The sequence below is a fragment of the Necator americanus genome, chromosome III (assembly GCF_031761385.1).
Source record: "Necator americanus strain Aroian chromosome III, whole genome shotgun sequence".
Taxonomy (NCBI): Eukaryota; Metazoa; Nematoda; class Chromadorea; order Rhabditida; family Ancylostomatidae; genus Necator; species Necator americanus.
The window spans coordinates 3,742,263-3,769,427 of NC_087373.1; the positions used below are offsets into that span (position 1 = coordinate 3,742,263).

The 27,165-nt window shown below is 40.4% G+C and overlaps 4 protein-coding genes across 7 annotated transcripts; 3 read left to right on the forward strand and 1 right to left on the reverse strand.

Annotated features, from left to right (window-relative positions):
* Positions 1 to 5,392: 5,392 nt before the first annotated feature.
* RB195_008524 (uncharacterized protein) lies at positions 5,393 to 5,914 on the forward strand (the record flags this gene model as incomplete). Its single annotated transcript, XM_013437415.2, has 1 exon — positions 5,393 to 5,914. One exon carries the CDS (start codon positions 5,393 to 5,395, stop codon positions 5,912 to 5,914), a length of 522 nt encoding a protein of 173 aa, XP_013292869.2.
* Positions 5,915 to 9,372: 3,458 nt separating this feature from the next.
* On the forward strand, positions 9,373 to 11,162 carry RB195_008525 (uncharacterized protein; the record flags this gene model as incomplete). Its single annotated transcript, XM_064195072.1, has 5 exons — positions 9,373 to 9,425; positions 10,087 to 10,115; positions 10,346 to 10,464; positions 10,762 to 10,819; positions 10,963 to 11,162. 5 exons carry the CDS (start codon positions 9,373 to 9,375, stop codon positions 11,160 to 11,162), a joined length of 459 nt encoding a protein of 152 aa, XP_064046217.1.
* A 10,236-nt stretch (positions 11,163 to 21,398) lies between these two features.
* RB195_008526 (uncharacterized protein) lies at positions 21,399 to 24,080 on the reverse strand (the record flags this gene model as incomplete). 3 transcript variants are annotated; one of them, XM_064195073.1, is made up of 5 exons in its annotated part: positions 21,399 to 21,539; positions 22,808 to 22,924; positions 22,994 to 23,122; positions 23,262 to 23,408; positions 23,979 to 24,080. In XM_064195073.1, the coding sequence occupies 5 exons, from the start codon at positions 24,078 to 24,080 to the stop codon at positions 21,399 to 21,401; spliced, it is 636 nt and encodes a 211-aa protein (XP_064046218.1). The 3 variants fall into 3 exon arrangements, with proteins under 3 accessions (XP_064046218.1, XP_064046220.1, XP_064046219.1); XM_064195074.1 differs by having other exon boundaries at positions 23,979 to 24,029; XM_064195075.1 differs by lacking the exon at positions 23,262 to 23,408 and having other exon boundaries at positions 23,979 to 24,029.
* Positions 24,081 to 25,761: 1,681 nt separating this feature from the next.
* Positions 25,762 to 26,397, forward strand: RB195_008527 (uncharacterized protein; the record flags this gene model as incomplete). 2 transcript variants are annotated; one of them, XM_064195076.1, is made up of 1 exon in its annotated part: positions 25,762 to 26,397. In XM_064195076.1, the coding sequence occupies one exon, from the start codon at positions 25,762 to 25,764 to the stop codon at positions 26,395 to 26,397; it is 636 nt and encodes a 211-aa protein (XP_064046221.1). The 2 variants fall into 2 exon arrangements, with proteins under 2 accessions (XP_064046221.1, XP_064046222.1); XM_064195077.1 differs by having other exon boundaries at positions 25,987 to 26,397.
* Positions 26,398 to 27,165: the final 768 nt, after the last annotated feature.

The following is a 27,165-nucleotide window of genomic DNA, read 5'->3' on the forward strand; positions in this document are numbered from 1 at the left end:
AATAAATATTAAGGAGGATATATGGTGCTCGGAGGCCAATGTCTTAAAGAACTGGCTTATCCGTATTTGTATTTGTTGTTTTGTTATCCTCATTTGTCTCTGCCTCAGGGAACATGATGTACCACTGCTCTAACTCCATCATTCAGTTATAAGATCCATTTAGAACACTTTCCATGTATGAGGAGAAGTGTATGTTAAGAAGCAGCAGGGATTTGTCGAGTAAAGTTCGAAGGAGGTGATTTCTAGAAGTGAGGGGGGTCACTGGAGGAGAGAAGTGAGAACGGAAACGAAGAGAGGAGGAAGGAGGTTAAGGTGAAGAGAGAAAGGGGAAAGAGGAAAGGAGAAGAGATGGCAAGAGAACGAAACGAGAAGGAAGTAGGGAGGAGTTTGATGTTGAATAATGACACTTCAGTAAGGAGGACGAGAGGGCTTCGGTGGATAATAAACAATATGTAGAAGAGTAGCCAAAATTGAATCATTTCTGTCGCATCACAATATGTAGCAGAATGTCCAAAATTAAGTAATTCCTAGTCCTTAAAGGAGTTTCAAGGAAGTTCCATTAAACATGCTGTTTGAGGGAATTCTAGACAAGTGATTATCATGGAATAACACCCAAGTCTTAATATGAAGAAAATCACATACCAAAGGCGATTAAACATGGTGCGCCATAAGCAATCTTGTTATATGCGGGACTTTCCCCAGTTTCTATCCACACGCTATTACTAGACATCGACAGAATATGGACAACTATTTATTAAGTTAGTTTGGCAAATTGACGTTTCTGTGAAGGTCCGCGCAAGTGTGGATATTGCTGAGGCTCTGCACCTAAGAAATAGAAGAAAATCAATAAAACTAGAAAGAAACCGAAGAACTGCGGTGGTCTAACGCGACTATCTGCGAAAAAAACCATTTGAAAAAAAAAACCATCTCCACGAAACGTAAAAGTTTCGAAGTGGGTAGATTTCATTGATGTTGATATTATACTTTAATTTTGCACAGATGAGGTAAGAGGTCAGGAAAGAGATTCGCTTATTCTTGTGTTCATATCGACAGGATGACCTCTACTACAGTGTTCAGAGTCAACATTCGCAGGCCCGGCACTGACGACAGTTCCTGCATATGAGCTTCTCGACTGGGAGTACTACCACGAAACGAATATGTGCTACAAGGTGTAGTTTATCTTAACTGAGGTCTTCTGCCAGACTTTCTTGTTTTCCTTGGAAGAATAGTAATGTATTCTACGCAAATGACAATAATCATTCTTAAGATGAAACGAAGTCCTAGTTCTGTCCTTCTCCCAAATCGTTGTTTCTTAATATGTAAGAGACATATGTTGTATTGTTGATAAATCCTATAAGAACTATTTTGTAAAGAATAAGTTGGAGAATATCTGGGACGATATGTTGACCTCTGACCAATATGCAACGAATTCTTCCCAACTGTGGTTTTATCTAGCCTCATCTATTAACTCAGTGTTTTGTCTTCCCAGACAGTTCTGACGCCAATTTCTTCGAGGGATGAAAAGCCTTGTTGGCCATTCGAACCCTTTAGCAACTACCTACACTCTTTCCTTTCTGGTACAATGCATGTCCTCTTCCCATGGAGATACAGCACGATAGTGCCAACGATATGATCTTCCCATGAACATATGGCGTGGGCACAGGTTTGGTCAGCGAGTATGAACGTAATCGCACCAGTACTCATTAGTAATCCACTAAAATGCGTGTAAAGTAATTCGCCGCGATCCCATTTTTCTAGCGATTTAACTTATTACGCGGTAGAATCTGGGAACTCTATTGTCATCGAGCGTCCTCAATCCAACTTATGAAACTCAAGTCAGCAACAAAAGCTGCTCCACTCGCAAATCATAGGAGACATTGAGGTGTATTGTATCTATTACTCATGATAAGTAACAGGGGCGGATGTAGTGTAGCAGTTAAAGGGGTTCCACTGCTTGAATGATCGATCGAAGGTTCAAATCCGCCCCAGCGCTCACCAAGCCCTTCATCCCTCCAGGGTGGATAAATTGGTACCAGACTTGTCTAGGAGGATAAAAACACTGACTTTACACATCGGCTAGCCACCGCAAGTCGTTGTATAGGCCAGAAACACGTTCGTGAACCTCAAACGACTGAAGTGAACGTGGTGCCTCTCAAGCGGATTGATTAACTCCAGATACTTTATCCTGTATCCTTTTATCCGTATAGAGCCCAAAGTGGTCCATTAATTTTGTAACGCCCTTATACATTTTTGAACTCCTGGAACTAAGCCATTAGCCATTGCTTCGTTTGTCTGAGAAACCTACTAGTCGATAGCACACTTTGTTGCACTATCGATTAGTAGAGTCCTCAAACCATTTGACATGCCTTGCCGCGAACGCGTCGCGCTACCGCGCCTGAATGCGTTCAGTTTTGACCGTCCCGCGTGAGACAGCGAAAACTTCATTTTAATAGTCAGTTTCTTTGTTTTTTTAACCAGCTATAGCCGGACTTCAGGCTTTTTTTGGTGTTAGCCTCGTTCGCCTTCACCGATCAATAAGAAATAACAGCACCGACTTTTTTTTGTGGAATTAGAATTGCTTTTTTCTACCAACGCTCTCTTCGATTTTTTTACCCTTTAGCTTGGATGTAAAGATTTTTGGTTCTTCGCTAAGCGCGTCAGTTCTACATTTGGAAACATTATTCAGAGTATGAGTCTCCTTCGTTTCTAACTATTAGCAAAGAATGATGTGCTAGCATGAAATGACGTGAATATCACTATCGCAGTGATAAAAATAACGTTCTGTCTCAGATCGCGTAAACTGTTGGGTACTATGTATTGTGTTTAAGCAGCCGTTGGCACGTGTGTTTCCTCCTTTTGAAAAAAGGATGTTAGCAGCGTTAGGGAGACATGCAGGGAAACAGATGTGTGAAGGAACCATAGAAACCCATTCTACTGGGTTGGGCTCTCGCGCACCAATCCGACGCAGTGGAAACCGTCTCTCCCCACTCTATAGCTTCCTGGCATCGGCGCTCCATTCCGACCCTGTGGGCCCCCTTCCACCCCATTTTACAGCTATCTGGCTGCAGAGCACGGATTCGACTCCGTAGGACCCGTCTCACCCAATTTACCTCGTTGAGGCATTTCTTGCACGACGATGTACACTAACCTTTGTTTGCCGTAGTTGGATGACTGAAAATCGAACTGAAATTCTGAATCCATTATTTCTCAGCTTACGACGGCACGATGGTTTTGATAAATGAATGAAAAAAAGCAAATTTTCAGAAAGCCGGAAAGAAACATTCATTCCTTGAATCTTCCACTATGAAACTTCCATTTCTTGCACTACTCTGCCTGATTTTACTAGACCAGGATTAAAGCACCACTCATAAAATTATCTGTGTACTGTGCAGTGCAAGCAGTGCAAAAAATCTCTAATTCGTCCTTTTTGAGCGTGAATACGAAAAAACGATTGAAAATACGTTGAAGTGCAACCTTTTAAAGTTCGAAATTAAGTGCGTCTCACCGAATTTGTTTTCAACTTCAAGAGTGTATTCCCCTCGTCACGAAAGTTCCAAGAACGGATAATAACACACCGTCTAGTTTGGGTGGTTAGGTGTACAGGTGAGAAAGAAAAACTCTTTCTAACTCTTTTAAACATATCGGGTTCAGAGGATGTTTTTTTTCTAAACTAAAACCTCAGTGGTGTATAAATAGACCGGACAAGTTGTGTCGTACATCATCGTCAACAATGACGTATTTATTACATTCACTCTGGATTCTTTTGATTCTTAGCAGAAGGTACGTTTAAACATTGATTTAATGGAACAAGATCCGCCTTTACAGTACACAGATAAATTTATGAGTAGTGGTTTAAAGGCATCACTCCACGAATCTGAGGTGGTACGGATTTCAGGTGGAGTATTCGTATACGGGATGGGAGACTACGGAGAGGGGGGTGATTCCGTCCACTTCTTGCTAATTGCCGTAAAAAAAACGGCCCGGAAGATACGGCTGCGGACGTTGTGGCGCACTATTTTCTACAAGGAGTTCGGCTGGAGCTCGCCAGCCCTGTGCAGGCACCGCATCTTCCGGGCCGTTTTTTTACGGCAATTAGGAAGAAATGGACGGAATCACCCCCCTCTCCATATAATCTACGATCCCGTATACGAATGCTCCACCTGAAATCCGTACCACCTCAGATTCGTAGGGTGATGCCTTTAATCCCGGTCTAGTAATATCCATAGTGGAAGATTCAAAGAATGAGTGTTCCTTTCTGGTCCTACAAAAATTTGCTTGGTTCCATTCATTAACCGAGGCTACTGTGCCATTGTAGGTTGAGGAATAATGTATTCAGAATTTCAGTTCGCTATCCAGCCATCCAGCTACGGTAGACGAAGGTTAGTGTGCGTTGTCAGATCTTTATCGTAAGAACAATTTGAAAAATTCTCTCTCACCCATTCCTCCCCTCCCCCCTCCCTCCCGGGGGATGGGGGTTTCAATTGCAGTAAAGAGTAAACTAAGTTAAACCAGATTTTTGATTTCTCTGATTTCTTCGTGATAACTTTGAAGTTTCCTTTCTCTCTTTTCTCCTCTCTGTTTCTAATGATCATTTTGAGAGGAAGTCATTTACCATGGCAGAGGAGTTCGTTATTTTATCGACTGGTTCAGTGGTTACGTAGGCGCGACGGCGCGAGCACTTAATTCAACCTCAGTCTTGGGTAATTAACCCTAAAATATAAAATATAAAAATAAATAAAAATAATAATGGGTATGAAATAAAGTAGTAAATAAATAATGTAATAAATATAAAATAAAATATAAAAAATATATTAAGAAATGCAGAAAAGAAAGAAGATGAAAGGGAAATAAAAATGGCAGATGCTGAAGTTGTCATATGGATGCCGCATGCGCGTTTTATCTGCTCGAAAACATTCCAACTGCAACATTTCAAACAGGATAAATTCTGTGATAAATGAACATAAATCAATCAAAGCGGATTTCGATCACTCGCGAATAATGATAAGGTGTAGGTGAAATTTCTTAAGCATCGTCGATAAGTATTTTTTCACCAAGTCTGGTCACGAACTAACTTTTCGAAAAAAGATTTGCTGCCCAAAAAAAAATAACCACGAATTTCTGTACCTGTTTCTGTTGAAACTATTATTTCATAATGAGTTCGAGTTTTCGATCAATATGGTTTTTGAACGAGAAAACATACTAAAAGAACATTTCAACGCATTTGTTTCACCATACAGACAAATAAAATTTTTGGCCACAATTTTAAGAAGTAAGAAAAAAGACAAAAAAAAGGACATTAAAAAATCAGCGAAATTTGATACTAGAAAAATTGTTTTACCTGAGAAAAATCAGTGTTCATATTAATATTATATTATTAAAATCAGTGACATATATGATTCCCTCTTTTACAGAAGTACCGGAAGTTTCAATAGCTGGTGAACCAATACCACCGGAATCGGTTGATTCTGCTCCTACTACTCCAGAGGCAACGCTGATGCCTCCAACACAATTGGTGGCACCAGTGGCACAGGTGACGACGGAAAAATTGGTTGTACATCAGCCAGATCCGGCTTCAGCAGAACTCGTAGCGCCAACGTCACTAGAAGAGCAAGAATCTGTCCTGAAACCTGCTCCAATCGTGGCATCGGCATCCGTTCCCGTACCAGCTGTTGATGTCGCACCAGTGCCAGCTCGAATTGCTGCACGAACGCCAATCGCACCTCCGGCAACAGATGTGTCACCACCGGCTTATCTGGAACCAGTATCAGTCCTGGGAACGAAATTGCCTGTACCACCAGCTCCAGTTGCAGAACTTGTAGCGGAACCGGTTATGGCTCCGGTGGCGATGGTTGCACCTCAACCCACACATCACGTCATGCTTTCAGAAGCAATGGTGAGACATATTTACTTATAAGAGCAATTATTTACGTTTGCCATAGTATGACCGTGGCGCATTAGTTCCTTCCCGCACACTTCACCTGTTTGATAGATACGTGTTCTGCGGTAGGTGCTGCGTCAATCGAACTCGCAATCGAAATCGAAATCGAAGTTCGAAAATTAATCGAATATGGTTAGGTGAACATGCGAAACGGAACAACATGTTATTATTTTATTTCAAAGTTTTTTTTTGAAACTCAAACACCCGAAAAAATCTGAATATAACCTTCTTATATTTTCGACCGATGCATTTCTAGAAGAATTCCTGCGATAAATAGTTATTTGCAAAAATAAGCAAATTCTAGATTCTAAATAGTTTTAAATTGTTCTTCTAATTTTTTATTTTTTTTTTGATTTTCAAATTCTTCTTCTAATTTGAATTCTTCTAAAGTGTTTTCAAAATTGGAGAGTGGAGTAGGATAGTGCCACTAAATTTTAGAAAAATAATTCTTTTCAGCACTTCTACGAACATCATCCTCCGACTGAAATTCGACACATTGCACGAACTTTTAAGAGAGGTAGTAATGAATGTTTTTTTCTCTTTTTCGGGAAAATTCTCTATTTAACAGAAAATAACTGACATCATCATCGTTTTTCAGAAAATGAATACAGTTCCACCACCGCTATTGTCTCGGATGATGATCACCACATAAGCGACATTCATTTCCATCCAGAAGATTTACTGAATGATGCAGAATCTCACGAAACACAAAGCAACAATTTCTTCGATAAACTACACTTTCATCCTATCGAGAGCTTTTTCGATCATGATGTTGATTTTCCTGCTTCTTTGCGGCGATCCAGCGTTCGTGGAAGAAAGGCGGCTTCAAAAACGGGTAAAAAGACGCATAAGACGGTCTCAAGAAGAAATTAGGGCCTATAGTTTTCCGGGTAAAAACTGTGCCTGCAAATCTGTCATGTTTATTTTACATTAGATTTTTTCTCCGGTTATTTTTGAGATCTCAGAACGTCTGAGCGATTGTGTGTGTGTTTTTTTTTTGTTGATGTTGTTTATTTTTATTTAATGCGGTATAAAATGTGGCCATCGTAGAGTGGATAAAGATAGTAAATAAATTATTCACGATATGAAATTGAAAATTACAGCCACAAATAAATTAATTCTGCATAAATTTATATTGTATTATGCTATGTGTCGTTTGCATGGTTCCTCTCCATCTCCTTACTTCGGCGGTGGCGTATCGTATGGTATCGTGTGTGATAAATAAATATAAATATAATGATAAATACATAGATAAATAAAGTATATAAATAAATAAAAACGAATAAACAATATATAAGTAAAATAAATAAATAAATAAAAAACAAATAAATACTATATAAATGATAAATAAATAAACAAATAAATAAATAATGCTATATTATATTTGTGTGTATGTCTAGCCGCAGTGTTAGCTGAATATCCACGTTGACAGCTAAGGATTGTTCCTCGATGCCTCGACCTAAAACTGTATTCATTCTCCTACCCTAATTAGTCGTTACATAGAATTATATGACGAATATGGGGAAGTTTTGAATAAAATGTTTATCGTAAAGAGATTCAAGCAAGTAGAGTTAAGTATTTGTGTAGTGGTAGTATAAAACCATAACAAACCTCGAAGATTTTTAAACGAGACTTCAAAGTTCTAGAAGTCTCGCTTGGAAACCCCTAAAATAACTTCTTAATGACAGATTTGAAGGGATTTCAGATTAAAAGCTATGCATCTCACGCATACTACATCCATTACTTCGAACTATAAATTATGATTTCGTCGCTGTTTGGCGCTTCCTCGTTCGACTTCTCTTTTTTTTTTGTTAAAAACAAGGAATCCGTCTCTCCAAAAATCGTATGAATCTCTTCGTGCGGAAATTGAGGATTGGGGATTCATACTTCATCTGAAATTTGACAAAAACACTCACCATTTTAATTTGACGTGGTTGTCTACATGATTTACATCGGCACAAATGTTCACACAAAAATAATTTGTAAACCTTGGTCCACTCGTAAGGGCGAGTGTAGCGAAAGGGAATCAATCAGTGAGAGGTTCTGCTATGACTGCACGACCGATCGATGGTTCGGAACCGCCGTCGTGCCAATCAAATCAAACCTTTCATCCAGGGGTCGATAAACTGCAACCAAACTTGTTAGGGATACGATACTGCTCCATTGTATGTCTGATGTGTTTACAGTCCTCCAGAAAAAAATGTGGGAAGGAGCGTTCACACTGATTTTGAGATCATAGTCTCCTGACCACGACATCCAGACCTAGACATCATCTCTTGCTAGGAATGGATTCTCATAGAAGAACTGGAAACAGTCCGAGACTGTTTCAAGATCTTTTTCTTCCAGATAGAAGATAGTCTCATCGTATGTACGTTCATCGTCAAAATTACTATTCTATTACGAAAATTTCAAATTCAATGATATTAAGCTAAGGTTTGATCGTTTATGTTATCGATTAACGGGTTATGATCACGCTGATCACTCACTCATCGATGCTCCGATTTGAAGGTCACTAGGCGGCTGTTGAAGGAATACGAAGAATTTCGTTTGTTTGAGGTCATAATGACATTGCGGTTGTCAATTTTTTTCCTGAATTTTTTCTTATGATTATTCTTTCGGTACACATCCTGGAAAGTCTCTATGATTTTCTTTTTCGACATTTTCTTTGCCATATTCTTTATTTACATGATAAAATGTCTCTTTTGCTCATAGCTCTCAACTCTGTTCTATGAATTTCTAAGATCCAGACTTTATAAAAGCATTTTTAGGGGATTTTGTCTTTGAAAAACTTGCACCTTAGCGACCAGTGGATCTCTTAACCAAAGCTAGAAAACATCTGATCACCTATCAATCACTGTTTCTCTTAGACTGAGGACAATTGTACTCTCGTAATCCGCCAAATATCTAGGAAAAGCGGTCCAGAATCTTTTGTAAAATGAGGTTTGCTTCTAGAGCATCAGTCTCCACCAGGACACTATGAGAATGTTTCATCCTACAGAATCTCAGGTACTCTTTTGTTTTCTTTTTATTGTTGCCGTTTATAGCGATGAAAATAGATGAATTTGAAAAATTAACGGTAGAATTTTTTTAGATTGCGTTAAGTGAAGACGAATTAATTGAATAAAGTGATTGGCTAGTTAGTCACGTTTTTTTTTTCGTTCTAGTTAATGCGTTCTACAGCTAGTTTTCTCATTTAGAACAACTTAAGTATGGGTAAAAACTTTTTTTCACAAATTACAAGAGTAAAGTGAAGCACTCCGTGCTTTTTGACATCATTAGTGACGCAGAAAGAGTTGAAGCTTAACTTATAAAACCACCTTACATACTAGTTCACTTAATGGTTTTTAGGAAAACGTACGAAACGTACGACGTATGTAACCACTATAAATACCGTTGAGTGAGAGTGGAGCGTTGAACATCACCGACGTGGAACGATGAGATCCTTCTACTGTCTCCTCATCGTTTTCTTTTCCCTCCTCATCCAAAGGTATGCTCGTATCCTTCGATTTTTCGAAAAAAAAGTACATTTATTTCTGTATTTCTTTCAATTTTTACTCTTGAATAGATTTTCTTCTAAAAGTTGCTTAGTTTTTCTTTTTCTCGTTACAGAAATAACAGAAAGAATTTTGCGCAAAAGTAACGTCGAAATAACTCTTCACATGTCACCAATGAATTGAAATAAGTCCTTATTTTCCAATAAACAATCAAAATTAATTTCTATATTGCACCATATTGGATGTAGTGTGGTCGGTATGGGGTTCGTCTATGGCTGAACGATCGATGAGAAGTTCGAATCCGCCGTAGGGGCCGATCGATCCGCAAGCGAGCGATTGAACACCGTACACTTTATCCTTTATAGCTCCAATTAGATAATTGACGCATATACACGTTGAAAAGGAAAACTTGTATTGACGAATTCGAAAAAGGACCAAATTATACTATTTCCAGTTATCGTTTACATTTACTGTCATTTTCAAACACATTTTTTCTCTAAAAATTAGAAAACTAAGAAATAGAGCTTAAACCGTAGATACGACACTTGGAAACCTTTCAAATTTCGAAAAATTCTGAGCATAAGATTTTAATAGCCTTTTTTTCAAATTGTTGTGCCTAATTATTGTAATTGTAATAATTATAAAACATTTCAGCTCCTACGCAAGTTATCCTATGGTCGAAGGTTCGTGGAACAAAGTTTTTCCTCCATCAGTTAAAAAAACGTAAAATTTGGAGAAGTTATTTTTTTCATTATCGATGAATTTTAAAAAAAAGTGGGAAAAGGGAGATTTTTTGTTGAGAAAATTTCAAGTTTCGATATTTCGACTCGCTAAGACCTATGTCCATAACAAATAGTGACATAGAAATTTACCGAATCACGGAATAATACATCATAAATTCCATTGAATTCAGAGGAAGAACCTCACGTGGCCGTGGCACCGGTTCATGTGGCACCTGCACCGGTTGTGGTTCGTCAGCCGGTCATAGCAGCGCAACCAGTTGTTTCAGTACCAGTTCCGCAACCAATTGTTGTAAGATTCGGATTCTTCCATTGTTTTTTCCTTGAATTTTGTGATTGTCGTGATCTCAACGTATAGGAAATGCAGGGAAAAAATCTGTGACTCTACGACTGCGTACGACTATTACGACGCATACGTCGAAGCGCACGCAGCTCGTCCTTCCCATCCTCTTTTTCGTTCTTCTCGACTTTTCTCTCACTTTTCACACTCTTCTGCTTTTCTTCCACGTTTCTGCGCTCGTTTTCGCTGATTCGACTCTAGTTGAACTCCATTTACTCTTAGAAAGGAAGAAAAAAAAAACTTTTGCAGCCGGTCCACCATCACCCTCGTACAGAACTCCGCAATGTTGTGAGTCACTATGCTAAGGGTAATTCTTCTCTTTTTTTTTTTGTTATTTTTCCTAAAAATTTTTGTCCTTAGGCGCCGTGAATCATACATATACATGGGAAAGAACTTTATTCTCTCTATTATTCTTATTTATTCTTATCATTCTTTTTTATTCTCTTCCAGAAACTGGTCACACGTCCGCCACTGACATAGTTTCCGGAGATCATCATGCTTTCGATGGTATGCACTTCCCCAATGGAAATTTTATCGGCGACCATTTCGGGCATGATGGACCGTGGAAGAAGGCTCGTCTTCATCGTCAGAAATTGGCTTCCAAGAAAACTCTCCGAAAGCAGAAATCTCTTGTGAAGAAGAGGAACTAAGACGGAAAATTTCGTTGGTTTTTTTTTTACAATGCAACCATATATTTAATCATTGCTTCATGTGCATGTGTAAGAAGTGTGTCAAGATGGAAAAATCCTACTTTTCCCACATTTTAACCATCATCGCTGCCATATTTCTCAATGGATGGATGGGTTTCATCAATAAAATCATTTTTTTTTTTGAAAAATATTTGTAGGAGGATACTGTGATACAGCGTGGATTTGTGCGACTTTGTGGAAACTGGAGATTGCTGATTAAGATTGAACACTTTCTAGCTTTTTAGGATCTTTTTAGTGTCCCTTGTGGAACAGGGAAAAGGAATACAGTGAAGTTTGACACTTGTACACTCCACATTTTTCCTTTTCACTTCCGGCGGCTGCAGCGCATTCGGTCAGAAGTTCCGCTGTGTTTCCAGATCGGAGGTTCGAGTCCGCCCTAGTGCCGACGAAGCCTTTCATCCCACCGAGATCGACAAATTGGTACCAGACTTGTCTGGAAGGAGAAAAACACTGATTTGTCACATCGGCTAGCCCCTGGAAGCCACTGTGTAGGCCAGCTATACGTTTGTGAACATCAAACGATTCTGAATTGAAGTGAATGTGGTCCCAAGTGGATTCATCAACGCCAGACACTTTATCCACTATTCTCTTTAGCCGTTTCAATCATAAAAGTAGTTCAGCACATGAAAGAACTCGAATATACTACTATGATGAGTTATTACCTTTATTCTTGAATATTTCGAGAAAAAATTACACAGAGGTAACTCGAGATGAACTGAATTCTTATTTAACGTATTTTTGTACATGTATTTATGTATGTAATCAAATCCATCTCCTGCATATGATAAATTGATTTAAAAAAAAAAACTCTAAATCGTCGTAATGGTTGCAGTTCTTGTGGATTTCGTATGAAACCATTTGTACAAAATTTCATTTCGAACAGTTTTGCTGAGGAAAACAATACTGAACGCGTTTGTGACCATAATAAGAAGCATATTGATATCGTACTGAAAGAAAAAAATTCAAAATCATCCTAGTTTTGAAGGAAATTTCTGCGGATTTACCTTTTTCCATCTAGATTTCTATATGAGAAAAAAAAAACTGAAAAACTAAGTAATTCAAGTAAGGAATTGAGGTCTAGATCACCTGATCAATTATCCACATTAGAAATGAAGAGCTGTGCTCGTCGATGTTCAACAGAAATGAAACATCGTATATACATTCGAGCATATTTAAAATACAGTTAATAGCGGTTACAAATATCAAACCCTAAATTATTGATTTTTTCGGACCAAAAAGAGGCGTATGTACATAGGCATCCGTGACAGAAAAAAATCACTTTTACCATATCTTTTCCAATCCTACGACCACTAGTATTGTATTTCTGACGTATGATCCAAATAGTGTGCAGAATCAACATAACAGAGATCAGCTCATAAAGAACGGTGACGCTAGAGGCCATGATCCGTGTTCCCTTTAAAAAAAAAGCAAAGACTTGAAGGGAACATAAATTCGCATTTCAATCAACTGGGTGTGTGTGTGAAATGGGAAGAAAGATCAAATTACGTGAACTGATTCGCTTCGTCCGCTCAATTCCCAACCAAAATCGCATGACTCATAGAGAAATCGGACGGAGTAGAGAGGGAAAAAAGCCGCATAGGCTATAGCAATATCAGCGATCAAAAGCACATACACCACAGTACTTGTCCAGATCTGAAACGTGAAAGAAAATTGGCACCATAGTCGCCGCCAACCGCGTTCATCCGCTGCGGCCGCGTCGCGCGGCCGCAGCGCGCGTCCATTTTCCACCACTTGCTTATCCCTGTCCACCCCTGCTGGTCACGCTCCTCACACGCTCGGAGGTGACTGCAAATCCTACTGGTGTTCTCATTCACATGACCTGAACTTACCGTACCCGATCTGATCCCGATCGTAACAAAACGTTCAGACTCACATTTTCATAATGATGTGGGTATCGAACGGCCGTATATCGATTTACAGTCATTAAAAAACAACCAAATATATGAGTGAAAAAATTTATTCCCGTAGAAGCCATTGCAATTCGAGTCCACGGCTCCAATATAGGACCTTAAGCGTACATTACTATTACAGTACCACATATTGTTACAATACTACAATAGAATTTTTTCACAATTTTTCCAATATACTAGCTTAAAGATTATCTAAAAAAGGACACTGATTTTTGTAGCCGCTGAATACCAGTAGCAATTCACTTGCTGCGATTAATCTTCGCATTCAAAAAATGAAATAGGATCCAGAATTGAGTAGCGAAATATCCAACCCGCGCCCTTTTATCCGCCAGAGCGGATTTATTGTTCACTTGGATAAATAATATGGATAATGAACACGGTCCTTGGCAGCCGAGTAGGTCAAATGAGTCCTTATTATTGCAAGGAAAAACAGAATTTGCACTTTATTTCTCTTGATTTTTCAATATAACCATCTTTTAAATGCAGAGATCAGTTGCCGAAATGCTACTTCGGTACGGAAAATCCATAAGGATTAGAGTATTTTTGAGTATTCAACTAAAAAGTAATCTTTTTTCTTGTAGGCGTCCCAATCAGTAATTGATGTGTAGTAGAGAAGGAAATACCAAAGCCAACTGTCAATTCTCCATGAGTGTATTCGAGTACGATTAGTCCAACAATATCGAAAATACCTGAAAGGAGTAAGGAATGTTCTTCAGTTTTACTTGAGAATGCTGAAATTAAGCAAAATGGCATACAGTCGCCGCCAACATCTAGTAGGGTCAAAACGACATGAAGCACGTACGCAATTGCGTACGCGGCTTCTCTCGACGCGATTCGGTGGAGCGTAGCGGCTGGGCTGGGAGGCTGAAACTCTCGCTGGCACCACCCATAGCCCCGTCGTTTGCAACGATCCCCATTTGGTTCTAACTGCTGCCTCCACCGGGCCATTTCGAGCGCGTACACTCGCGATTCATGTCGTTTTGGCCCGACTATTTGTCCGAGCGATCGCGACGTGTCCGCTGCAATTCACGCCATATCGCTTCTTGGTACATACTCCCTCTCCGTGATGCCTACGCGCGACTTTTCTAGCCAGCGCTCGCGACGGGAATATCGTCACTGGTCCCATCCTATTGTAAACTTTCCACTGCCGACTTGAACCGACACTCATCGCTTTGGATTCCGATTCTATTTCGTAACCTCCCCCCTTCAAACCTCCTTTTCTGCTTTCTGGATCTAAATCCGTTAGATCCGTTTCAAATTTCAGTGGTGTTTTCGTGTATGAATTTAAATCACTTCAGTGCTCGACGACCTTACCTTAGGAACGCTGGCTAGCACTCAAGCGCTTTAAAGCCACCGTGCCGTACTGCAATCGAAATAATGCAGGTTCCAGCCTAACGCCATGTAGCCACGTATCCATAAAACTTGCGCTCTTTCCGTAATTATGATTATTATAATTATTCTTTCATTATGTTGTCGTATTGTCGTCTGCCTACTGTAAGTGGTCGTTATCACTCTGTAGCCATGTAGTCACATTGTAGTCTTAAAGTGTAGTATTGTGTCATAAAAGCAGAGTATCAGGAAATTGACGAAAAGGACGAAAATCCCAGAGAACCCGAAGAGTTCGGGTTGGAAGCCAGCCAGCGTGGCTCCGCTTGTTGAGGGGACCTAAGCGTGAATGAGGGGATTTGTTCTAACGTACCTCGTAGGTACAGGCGTAGCCATCCACGCGTTTTTTTTTTCTTACGACGATTAGCGTAAGATGAGCGGAGCCACGCTCATTTCCGTAATTTAAAACTCGAACTCTACGGTTACCCTGCGGGTTCCATATCACATAAATTTCCTGGTATGTTGCCTTCATACCGACGCCATGTAAACCGATTAATTTGGTGCATTTTCACAAAAATCGCTTTGGTCGGTGGTTTGATCCTATCAGAGGAAGTTCCATTTGGAACTAAAAAAAAGCTGGTGTAATTGATTGAATTGCTAGGAAGATGTTGTAGCCTCCCTCGCCATCCCCGCTCAGTTAGCTCCAGATAAGAGAAGCATGTATGCATGGCCAAGACTGACCGAGGTTAGTGCTGTGCGAACCCAGCTACGGCCATACGCGTAGCTCATGGTGATCGAGAGATCTGAAGAGGGAGTCGGGAAAGATGGTGCAACCTTGATCCCACCCCCGTACAGGCCCAGAGAGGAAGAACCGCAGTTCGGTGAATTAACCCAGTTCCAGCCCCTACGACAGTTCGGACAGTCGTGTCCAAGCGATGCCCACCGATGCCTACCGCTCTCCTTCTTGGGGTGGACGTGAGGTACAACGCTTCTGTTCTCCTTCTCTTGCGTCGCGGTCATCCGAATAAACATAAGTGCGCATATGTTCACACGAAAAAAGACTATAACAATCACAATCTTCCTATCTCACCTGTAACAACGAAAATCCGAAAATAAGCCGATCGAAACACTGTCGAGTTAGACGATATAATTATATGCAATATATAAGCATAATACGAAATACCAAATATAGTAAGAGCAAAATGAATGTCAAAAATTTTGTACCATATGTCACACATTTCTGAAATAGGCCATTTTCATGCGTTACAGATGGTGTTTGGTGCAGTGCGCAGCGGTCAGAAGGTTCATATGTCCATATGTATATAAGCATAATACATTGTTAAGGGTTGAGATCAAAATCAAAGAGAGGTTGATTGTGTACTACTTTTTAAGCAGAACCAAGAATGTTATTGATCTTTATTCTGGCTAACGTTTCGGCGTCGTCGCCTTCTATTAAACTCTACGATGCCAAGATTCAAAGAACGCTGATCTTTGAACCTAATCAAAGAGAGGGTTTTCACAGATATTAAAAAAGATGGATTTTGTTCTGTACAGGTCACTTCATGGTTAGCATAGCCGATAGATTTTCAAGAGCTAAAACTTTGTGTCTGTAGGATGGCCGATTTCGGGCAAATTACTTCGGCACATGGTCAGCGCAAAAGTCGAGAAGTAGCGTAAGCAAAGAATCTAGTAGCGCAAAAGTTCAGAAACTTAATCACTGCACATTTTACTACACTTTTTCTCACTGAGAATGTTGAATGACGCTTAAAAGGGTGTTCAAAAGCATCACCCAAGAAATCTGAGGTGGTACGGATTTCAGGTGGAGTCTAAGTAAGGGATGGTGGATTATGAAGAGGTAGATGATTCCGTCTATTTCTTTCTAATTGCCGTAAAAAACGGCTCAGAAGATGCGGCGCGCTCCAATCGAACTCGTTGTAGAAAATAGCGCGCCGGAACGCTCGAAGCCGTATCTTCCGGGCTGTTTTTTACAGCAGTTGGAGAGAAATGGACGGAATCACCTCCTTCTCCGTAGTCTCCCATCCCGTATACGAATACTCCACCTGAAATCCGTACCACCTCAGATTCGTGGGATGATGCCTTTAATGTATATAATTACAAACAAGATGAACTGATGTAACAGAGAAATAGCGGACAGCTGGACAGCTACAGTAAAATAAATAATAACTGATTTACTTTCAAAAAAGTGGAAGCCTAGAAGAAATACTACAATCGTATCTTGATCACCATATACAGGATTTTTTTTAGGAACGCTAGGGGATTTTGCGTCATGAATTAATAGAATTAAATTTAAATCTAAAATTCTAATTCAACGCAGACGAAGAAAAAAAAACTAGCTGTCCTTCTCACACTGATGTTAAAGACAATACTTGTCGTTAAAAAAAATCCAGAAATCCAGTAACAAAGCATAACAAATCAGTTTTTCAAAAGATTATCTCTGGGAACAACCGTCTGGAAAAAAGGAAATCGGAAAATGTAAGAAAAATCAAAAATAGAAATGAATAGTAACGACTGAAGATTTTGATTTTTGTTCTATTTTTCTATTAATCAATTAAACTATCATTATTTTCAGGTGAGGACCAGTTTTATTTAATATCGTAAAAGAAAAACGTTACTGTTGGCCAGATGGAAACAGAATAAAATAGTTTGTATGAGGAAAAAACTTTTCCTTGTATGAGGCATACCTACTTAATGAATCTGTGCTCTGTCGCGGAGGTTCATGTGAACTGCCCACCATTTTAACTCGCATTATTTCAATCTCCTTGGTGAATGATAGAGATTGTGTGAAACAGACATGCATAAGATTAAGGACGTCTGTACCTTCTCCTTCGAAACTCCCACGTCATCTATATACGTTTGAATCAGAAAAATTCCTGTCTCCTATTCAGAAAACGTCCAAATACGAGGGTGTTCTACGTGGGATTACTGGGGAATTGTGTGATTAAACCGTTGAGAAATACGTGTTTTCAGGTATGGTAGATGAGTCAGACAGTTAATTACTGGTACTTTTATAGTTGCTGACAGAACTACGATCACGTTCCATCTGATGACAGTGATCTGATCTGATTTCACTGAAGCGTAGCTAGAAGCAGAAAGAGTGTATTTGTTATTATTATTTGTTGATTTGTTTATTTGTCGATTCAGAGAAAGTGCATGATTTTCTGTGGACCTGTCGTGGTCGACAGAACAAACGTATAGCACGGTCGAAATCACACGAAGCACGGTACAGTTGCGTAAGCGGTTGGGCTCGATGCGCCGCGGTGGAGGTAGCGGATGGAGTCGAGGTGGGACCAAAGTGAATTGCAGCAATGAACGGTGGTAGCAGAGGTCCTCACTCGATCCTAACCGCTACGCTTCATCGCGTCGCATCGAACGCAACCGTTTACGCATCTGCGCTGTGCTTCACGTCGTTTTGAGCTGATTGTGAGTACCGGCTGCTATGAGTGCTGCTGGCTGTGACTGTAAGCAGTCACAGCTGAACCTCTTACCAACTGCGCTACACTCACTTTAAAAAGAGATTAAAAATTAATTTATAAGTTATTTTATTCATTTTATTTCTTTTCATATTTCGAGATATAACTTATAAATCCTATAAAAAAATAAAAATAAAAGCGCTGCAATACTCGTAATGAAATTTTTCACTGCATTTTCATGTAGTGACTAAAACTACTTGACTGAGATGAGATCAAATCCCTAAAGGGAAGTCTAAGTATCCTAGCTATAGCAAAGTAATTTCAATTTCTGCTAAAATTATGAATTCCTAGATACACGCCGCTGTAGTTGGAAGAACTCAAATGGCATCGGCGATGAAGTACCAGCTGACTGTTTTCATCTTAAACGATTCAGGTGAAGCTGAAGTTAATTCTGATCCAGATTCATGATAAGCCTGCCATCACCTATATAGTGTGTGTTCTTTAATCGTTGGGGGCTTGATCATGATTTATTTTCTTCTGCTTATCTACTTTCTATAACTACTCCTATCTACATTCTAATATCCTTCTATGTGCAGCAATAAAATATTTGTTATAAATAAATGTTAGCGTTGGAAGCCTTTAAACATGGTCCATCAGCTGAGATGTACTCTCCACCACGCACTAACTGCTTTTCGCATGTAAGTAGTAAGTAATCTCTCAAATTTGCATAAGAGAGCCAAGCTAAAGGCAGCATACCACGAATCTGAGGTATATACGGGGTCTTAGATTATGGAGACCACGGTGGTTCCGCTCGTCTCTCCCTGCATCAGTGCAAATAGCCGCCTCCAGAATGCCATTTGTACAACGCCATCTATTGCAACGCCCCACCCCTTGCGCTGCCTCCGCCCTGCGATTCGTGGAAAATCAATTCGTACTCACGGCAACGCGGCTACTAAGGCTCTGACGAAGGCGACAACGCCGAAACGTTAGCCGTAATAAATTTTGTTAACAATCTTGGCTGTTGCTTAAATTCGACTATCAACAAGTTGCAATCTCTATGCCAAGATTCAAGGAAAGTCGAACTTTCGCAATTCGTACTGCCTCGATAGGCGGTAAGGGACGCTACGCGTGCAAGGGTGGCGCGCTGCGATAGAATAAATAGAAGGCATCGTACAAAACAGCATCCAAGGGCCGGCTGCTTGCAGGGATTCAGGGAGAGATGAGCGGAACCACCCCGGTCTCCATAATCTACGACCCCGTATACGGATACTCCACCTGAAATCCTTACCACCCCAGATTCGTGGTGTACTGCCTTTAATCTTATTCTTTGCAGAATCTTCCCCGACATCTATCTTTTCGACTACCATGGCGGGAGCTTTAGTGTCCGCTCTCTATGCGGTTGCCTTTGTTTCTGCTTTCTTCTAATCTCAAGACCATATCCCTAACATCATTGAAGTCAATTATTCAATTGTTCTTATTATGTTGTGACTATGATAGTATTATGTTGGACGATTTGGGTTTGTGCTTTTTTCATGTTTCGTTGTATATCCTTTTTTTTATTTAACCTTTAATCATTCCCAACGCCGAGGTCGCTAGATTCTCCTAACGCGCAAGATTCCGCAAATTTCCGCAAATCTCCTAAATCTTCTGTGAAAGACTTGCGTTTTCTCTCGTCTATCGGAAGCAAGGATGAAGGGGACATCCTGATGTTGGTGCACCAATGTTGTCTCACCCTCGGCTAGAAATGTTCACAATTATTCGTAATTGACTCTCTTTATCGTAATTAAAGGCATCACCACCCGATGAGGTATAGCAGACTTTAGGTGGAGTATTCGTATACAGGATGGGAGACTATGGAGAGGGGGGTGAATCCGTCCATTTCTTCTTAATTGCCGTAAAAAAACGGCCCGGAAGATGTGCGCCGCACAAGGCTGGCGCGCTCCATTCGAACTCCTTGTAGAAAATAGTGCGCCAGAACGCCTGAAGTCGTATCTTTCGGGCCGTTTTTTAAGGCAATTAAGATGAAATGGACGGAATCACCCCCCTCTCCGTAGTCTTCCATCCCGTATACGAATACTTCACCTGAAACCCGTATCACCTCAGATTCGTGGACTGATGCCTTTAAGGAGGACCATTCATCGCGGGGAAATGTTCACAATTATTCGTAATTAATTCTCTTTATCGTAATTAAGGAGGATCATTCATCGCGCGGGGCGGAGTGTCGCTACTGCGATGAATCATAACGCTTCAGGCGGAGCTGAAATGAATTCTGATCTTTTTTTTTCCTTTTCTGAGTTCTATCTTTTTTTTTCTAATTTTCTGAGGTTCATGATGCTGCAGCATGCTGTCACCTATATAATGCGTGTTGTTTTATCGTTGTGGGTTTGATCATTAGAATCGTTGGGCGTCGTCTAATGAGCTAATTAGGACTTTGCCTACTTTCTTATATGGTTCTCTGTGCAGCAACGAAATATCTCTACGGCTTATACAATAAATGTTAGTGTTGGGAGTCCTTAAACAAAAATTCAACAAATTTCAACAACATTCACTAACTCATAATATATCTTAACACGTGATTTTATTTACAATATCTTCCTACTGCAAGATAGAATTACAAGTAACAATTATGCGAAAACGTATTTATTCACATACACCTATGGTGCAAAAAAAAAGAAACAATATTTTCTCCAAATAAAAACGAAAAGAAAAAAGATTCCGCACCTAATTTTCAGCAAAGACGACTGGTGCAGTTCTTGTGGCAACAGGCAAATCTCCTTCTACAGAAGGTGAAAGGTCCTCGTATTAAGTTTCTTCCCCTAATCAAGAACACAATTCATATTAGTCTATCTATCCCCTTATGATGTTTATTCATATCAGATGTGTGTTAAGGAATAAAAACAAAACATGCAAAGATGTAAAGAAGTATAAGTGAGCATGTAAAGAAGTCACAGAAATCCGTACAGAGACTTAAAGCGAGCGAAGATGGGGACGTTTAAAAAAGTGCGTTGCGGACGATCCTAGATGGTGGATCCTGCCAGGCTTTGCGTCCGATTGGATGGAATCTAAAGACATTAGTATAGTATAAAGGTCATAGGGAGATGAAAACCATTTGTGATCTTAAAAAATGAACTACTGCTTGCTGTGTTTTCCTCCCAGTCCGAAATCTAGCTACCAATAAAAAGTGTTCAATATTACTTGGAATACCATTGGAGGTACATACGCGCAGCATAGCAGAACATCAGTTGATCGGAAACTCGCGCCTGTTCCACGTCGGCTCAAAACAGCGAAGATTATTTCCTTTTCGCCTGTATGATTTATTAGCGGAACGAGGTTCATTTAAATTGTAGACGATCATGTCTTGTCCTACGCAAATCCAATTCTGAGAATTTCGGAATTTTATGTCTATTATGACGACAATTGATTCTCAATCTAAGCTAAGGTAATTACTATACTATTACCATTACTATTACTACTACTAATTACTAGTACTATAAGTCGTACACTGATGAAATGTTTGGTGTCGATGTAGGACGGACCCATCTGCGTAGAATTTCGCATCGAACAGCATAGCTTAGAAAAACGATGCTGAACGCATTTGATGTTAGAAGTATGAAGGCGTAGACGTCATACTGAAAGATGAATGGTAGATAAATGTGGTAATGATGAATGATAGATAGATATCTGCGATAAAACCTTTTTTATAGTGTAGAATGACAAACTTTGCATTGTTTTGCGTGAGCTGTTTTTTTTCTTTTTTCACAAACGAACTAGTCATAAGACCACTGCGGATTTCTGACCCTAAAAATCACGCTGCTGAGGTCTCTGACAAAACCCTTTGTGATTGTGGTTTGATACGTGGCCGTCTTTATCACACGGTGGCACTAGCACTAGCCGATATGTTGGTCTGGGTTTTCGTTCGTTTCTGGAAGATGATAAGGTGTTGGAGAGAATAAATCACTTAGACCCTTGACTTTTTCAGACTCTGACGAAGGCGATAGAACCCCGAATTTTTCGCTATAAATAAAAATCCATAGCAGTCTCAGCTATGTACGAGCAAAGCAAATCAATGAAAGCTACGTATTCAATACTAGAAAATTCAATGACAGTTGAACATTGGCACACTACGATATGAACGAAAAAGGATAAAGTTTCTGGAGTTGATCAATCCACTTGGGATGCGTAACCACGTTCATCTCAATTCGAGATAATTTAAGATAAGGTTTACAAACTTGTAACTGGCCTATACAATGATATGAGGTGGCTAGCCGATCTGTTAATCAGTGTTTTTAGCCTTCCAGACAGGTCCGGTACCAATTTATCGATACCGGAAGGATGAAAGGCTTGGTGAGCACTAGGACGGTGTCGAACCTCCGATCGATCGTGCACGAAGCGGAACCTCTAACCCCGCTACACCACACCCACCCCACACCATGATATGATATGGTTGTTGCCAAAGATTCCATGCTCCCTTCAGTCAGTTGACCTTTCGGGTTATGGGCTTTGGCGGTGTGCTGGACGACAGCACCTTTTTGCAATGTATGGGAAGCTTTCGCTATATAACAGTGCAGGTTATATAGCTCGTACGTTCCCAATGCGTACACTCGAACGCCTGATTGCGTTTAGTTAAAGCAGGGTCACCACGTGCAGGTAGCAATCAGACTCGTAAACGCGGCCCCACACTACGGCATATATTTTAGAAAACTGTATTTTTGGAGACGGAAGGATTAGGAAGCTATGTTAAGAATACCACAGGCACAGTTTTAAAGAGTATATCGTAAAAAGGTAAAAAACAGGGAAAAAGGTGAAAAGTTGAGATTTTTGTGTCTAGTGATTATTTCCGAGTTCAAAGCCGCATATGCCGGCTGGTGGCTATAGTTATAAACGAAATACGGCAAACCTGTTCAGCCATCCATACTACAAAACTGTCGCTGTCAACATCAATCAGATACGAAATGTCATAAACACACTCGAGCACACTTAATAGGCAGTTGATTGTGGTAACAAATACCAAACACTAAATAATTACGCCAAATTACAGCAATAATGCGTGATCAATAATTAATAGTAGCAAATGTAGACTTGCCATTTCTTGTGTAATTCTACGTCCATTTACAGTAAATTGACTGCGTATACTGTAAATAGTACGACAGATTAGTACTAGTGAGATAACCTCATAGCACACTGTTAGAACAGAAGAAATTATACGTGTTTCCTGAAACTGCGGAGTAATCTAAGATCTTCTGATCTGATCTTGAAAGAAAAATACGTGTTTCTTGAACTAACTACATATGTAGTTCCCTTACACTGACTTTTCTTCTTCTAAACAATAAAAAATTGGTAAAATTGGTTACATGGATAGGCCTAGAGCGTCCCTTCAAGATCCAACCATGTTCGCAACGTTCATAGGAAAATTTAACGATATAGAGTTGGACAGGAATACTGTGAGCTATGATCAGATCCGCAACCAGCAAAACGCAGACCACACTTTTCGACCAAATCTGTAGCGTGCGTGTTTATTTATTTTTTTTAATCAGGTGCAACATATCAAAGAAGTATGAAAATTAAGTAAAGTAAAATAAATACAATTAACAAAAAAATAACGATAAATAATGAAAATATAGAGCTGGAGGTTTGGATTATTAGTGTGGCCGCACTCAATCCCCCTCAATCGTCCAAATAACGGCGTGAGAAGTAACGTTTCTTCCTACGAGGTACGTGAAAACGCTCCGCTTTTGCGCATGCACCGCATCTACAGGCGAGCGGTCGCCGGTCAATGGGATCTCCTCAGCAGCTTATTCAATGATTAAGTCGCTGAGAGGACCGGAGCATGTAGGGGGGGGGGAAAGGGCGTTCTAACGTACTTCGTAGTAATAAATACCATTCTCACGATGTTTTTCCGAACGACTAAGGGGGAATTGAGCAAAAACCACGTTCATTTTCGTAATTTACATACCGAACTCTCTATTTATAAGGTTTCTACACTATGCCAATCTCATGATACGCGCTGTCTTTAGGCGAGACGTCGTGTGCCACGTCTCGCATCGTAAAATTTACGCCTTTTCGCTCACCTCATGGTAGTGGAACGAATAGCATACAGCTGTATATCTGTTGATCGTCATTAGAAAACATCCGAATATGTGCATAAAAAAAGTTGTCCCAGTTAGTGCCATTGTAAAACGAGTCAGCGGCTCAAGTGATGGTCCTCAAAGGAAAGCGTTATTAAACATATTGAAACAAAACGAGCATATCCCCTATGTATCATATTCTTCCTACTTCATAGCTCAATACACATAAACCGGTTAATTTGATGCATATCGTGCACTTTTTCGCAGAAATCGCATTGTCTAGTAGCGTAATTCCTTTATAGAACGTTCCATTTAGGACTCAGAATAGCTGGTTTGACGCAGCGCCAGAATGATAGTGATCTATGCAGGCGCATACTCAGAGGTCCCAGCCCACCAGTCATTCATTCGTCTGCCTCTTGAAGATCTCAGGGATGTCCCTGTCCACCTATTCTCTTTCCCCGCTGCTTTTTTCGCTGCTTTACCCATCGGGTCCAGTACATTACGCGCCATTTAAAGGTGAAATTGACGATGGAGTTTCTGAATAATTAAATAAGGTGAGGGTGTATCTCATATCATCAATATAAGTTAAGTAAGTATAAGTATCACATAAGTATCACATCAATATAAGTTCAATTTATAAGTTCAATCATTTTCACTTAGTAGTCTAGAAAAGGGCGCGCGCAATATCCTTGGTTGCAAAAATGTCCCCAACAACGCAACTTCTTACGGTTAGTGGAAGGATGGGAACGAGGATGCGCAGCGAACTTGTAACTGCGCAAGTTGGGAAACTTCTGCTTGGGTTTTTTAAGGTTTTTTTTTAGTTGGGTTAACTTATTCGAGTAATTTTCAGTTGTAACGATGTAAGTCAAGCAAATGAACTGATGTCATAAAGACCAGCACAACTTCAGTGTGCCTCTAAGCTAGATACAATTCAATTCGCGTGCCGTTTTTCTGCAATAGCATGTACCTGCTCCACTCTACTCTATAAAGCTACATTCACATGTCCAGAGAGAGTGATGTCCAAGTATCTTCAGCAAAGCACCTTGCCGTTAGTCACCTGAAACTGTCATCATCGAGAAATTTGATGACGCAATCACTCGCAATCGCAAAATTTGATGACGCCCTCACACAACTTGGATCAGCAATTCACGTACAAACCAAGATAGAAAACGTCAATTTGTGACCATTCAAAGTTGAAGAAAATGCTCCATCAAGGCTTCCAGAATCGAAGGATGTTAATCATGTTTATTTGGAGCAAAGGTAATCATCATATGTCACTCCACGCAAGAACAAACCACAGCTGATATTGCATGTAACAAGCGCCACCAAATTAGGGCGTGCACGAAAAGGGGAAAATTAACTGAACTGATTCTCCACTTCAATTCTCAAAAAAATACCAAAGAACTGTACCATCTCATTCTCGGTAGTACAGTCGAGGCTCCACATAAGCGACTCCCTCGATTATGTCAACGATACACAACTTTAGGCGAGATATTCATGAATAACGAAGGATCAGTCGACCCCCTCACCTCCACCAAACCGAGGAACACGATTAAAAATTTTAAGCAAAACACAGTAAAGTGCATAGACTGAGGAAATAATACAAAGCACAAACAGACTGAGATGAAGTTGATGTTGAGAAAATCCAATTTTTCTATTAATGAAAATGTCCAGTGGATTGCTGTCGCGATCGTGTTCCTCGGTTTGGTGGAGGTGAGGGGGTCGACTCAACGGAACGAACATATCCGAATGCACCAGCTACGTTTATCTGGGTCGGGAACTGAACATGATGAACGACCTGACCCCCGAGCTGGGCAAGAAGAGACGAGCGGCTTGGGGAGCGTACAAGAGCATCGAGGATGTAGTGAAGAAGACCAGGAACACCCGGCTCCGTGCTCACCTCTTCAACACCACCGTACTTCCTGCTTTGACCTATGCTTCGGAAACCTGGGCATTTCGCAAGCAGGAAGAAAACGCGGTGAGCGTCATTGAAGGCGCAATTGAGAGAGTGATGCTAGGAGTATCCCGTTTCATGCAAGTGAGGGACGGGATTCGAAGTTCTCTCCTACGTCAGCGATCGAAGATTAGAGACGCCGCCGCGTTTGCCAAGGAAAGTAAAATAAGGCGGGCCGGACACGTGATGCGCTTTAATGACAACCGTTGGGCCAGAGCCGTGAGCGACTGGGTTCCCCGCGATATTAAGCGCACTACAGGAAGACCGCCGACCCGATGGTCAGATTTCTTCACGAAGTCCTTGAAAGAAAAATATGATGCTCTTCGTGTCCCACGCGAAAGGAGGAACCACTGGGCTACTCTGGCACCGATCGGGACAAATGGAAGAATTACTGGCGCCCGCTCGACCAGTTCGAAGATCAACGGGAGTCAAGGTGATCAAGGTGATGCACTTTACGAGACTTTTTGATCAGTAGTAAAGAAGCGAATTTAATTTTCCCTGGAGTTCCTCTAAGCGATAAATCAATTGCACTCTTTTAATGACTTTAAGTGAAAAAACGATTAGTCATTTTCATACTTCCGAATTATTTTGTCTATATCCATGTGATAAACTTTTCTCAACTTAGTCACACCAAGAAAATGCCGTCAAAATTCAATTAATGGATGCGTATATAAGCCCTCTGCCATTTCGTATTTGTTTTTGGTCCACGAATAAAACTTCAAGGAATGACGCAACGATTACACTGGGTGCAACTGAGGCTATTTCTCACGCCTTTTCTGCACCATTATGCATAATTGAGCGTGATCACGCTCCTAGTCATAGTCGTAAACTGCACCCTTACCTCAATGTATTCGAGAGGAAATCCCAACTCTGCTAATTTGGCGTTACGCTGCCATTAACATACTATGTTGTCTGAGTACAAGTGGCAAAGTAACACAAGAAATAAATACACGACAACAACGGTATAGATATCCATATGTTCAACTCGGATCATCAAGGAATCATAATTTTTTCAACATAAAGAGGACTTAAGGTGCTGACCCAGGGTCTAGGGATTGTGAGGTCCTGCAACTCGACTGCGGTGAGCGGTGCTCAGTGCACTGCACGTGCTGTCCGGAATATCGATGTACAAACGAAATCGAGTGCGCAAGCACTGGGCAAGGCTCTCATATACTGCGAGGCGGTATAAAGCACAATAGACAGAGGTAGGCGACGGGACTGTGTGGCCCCGACTAC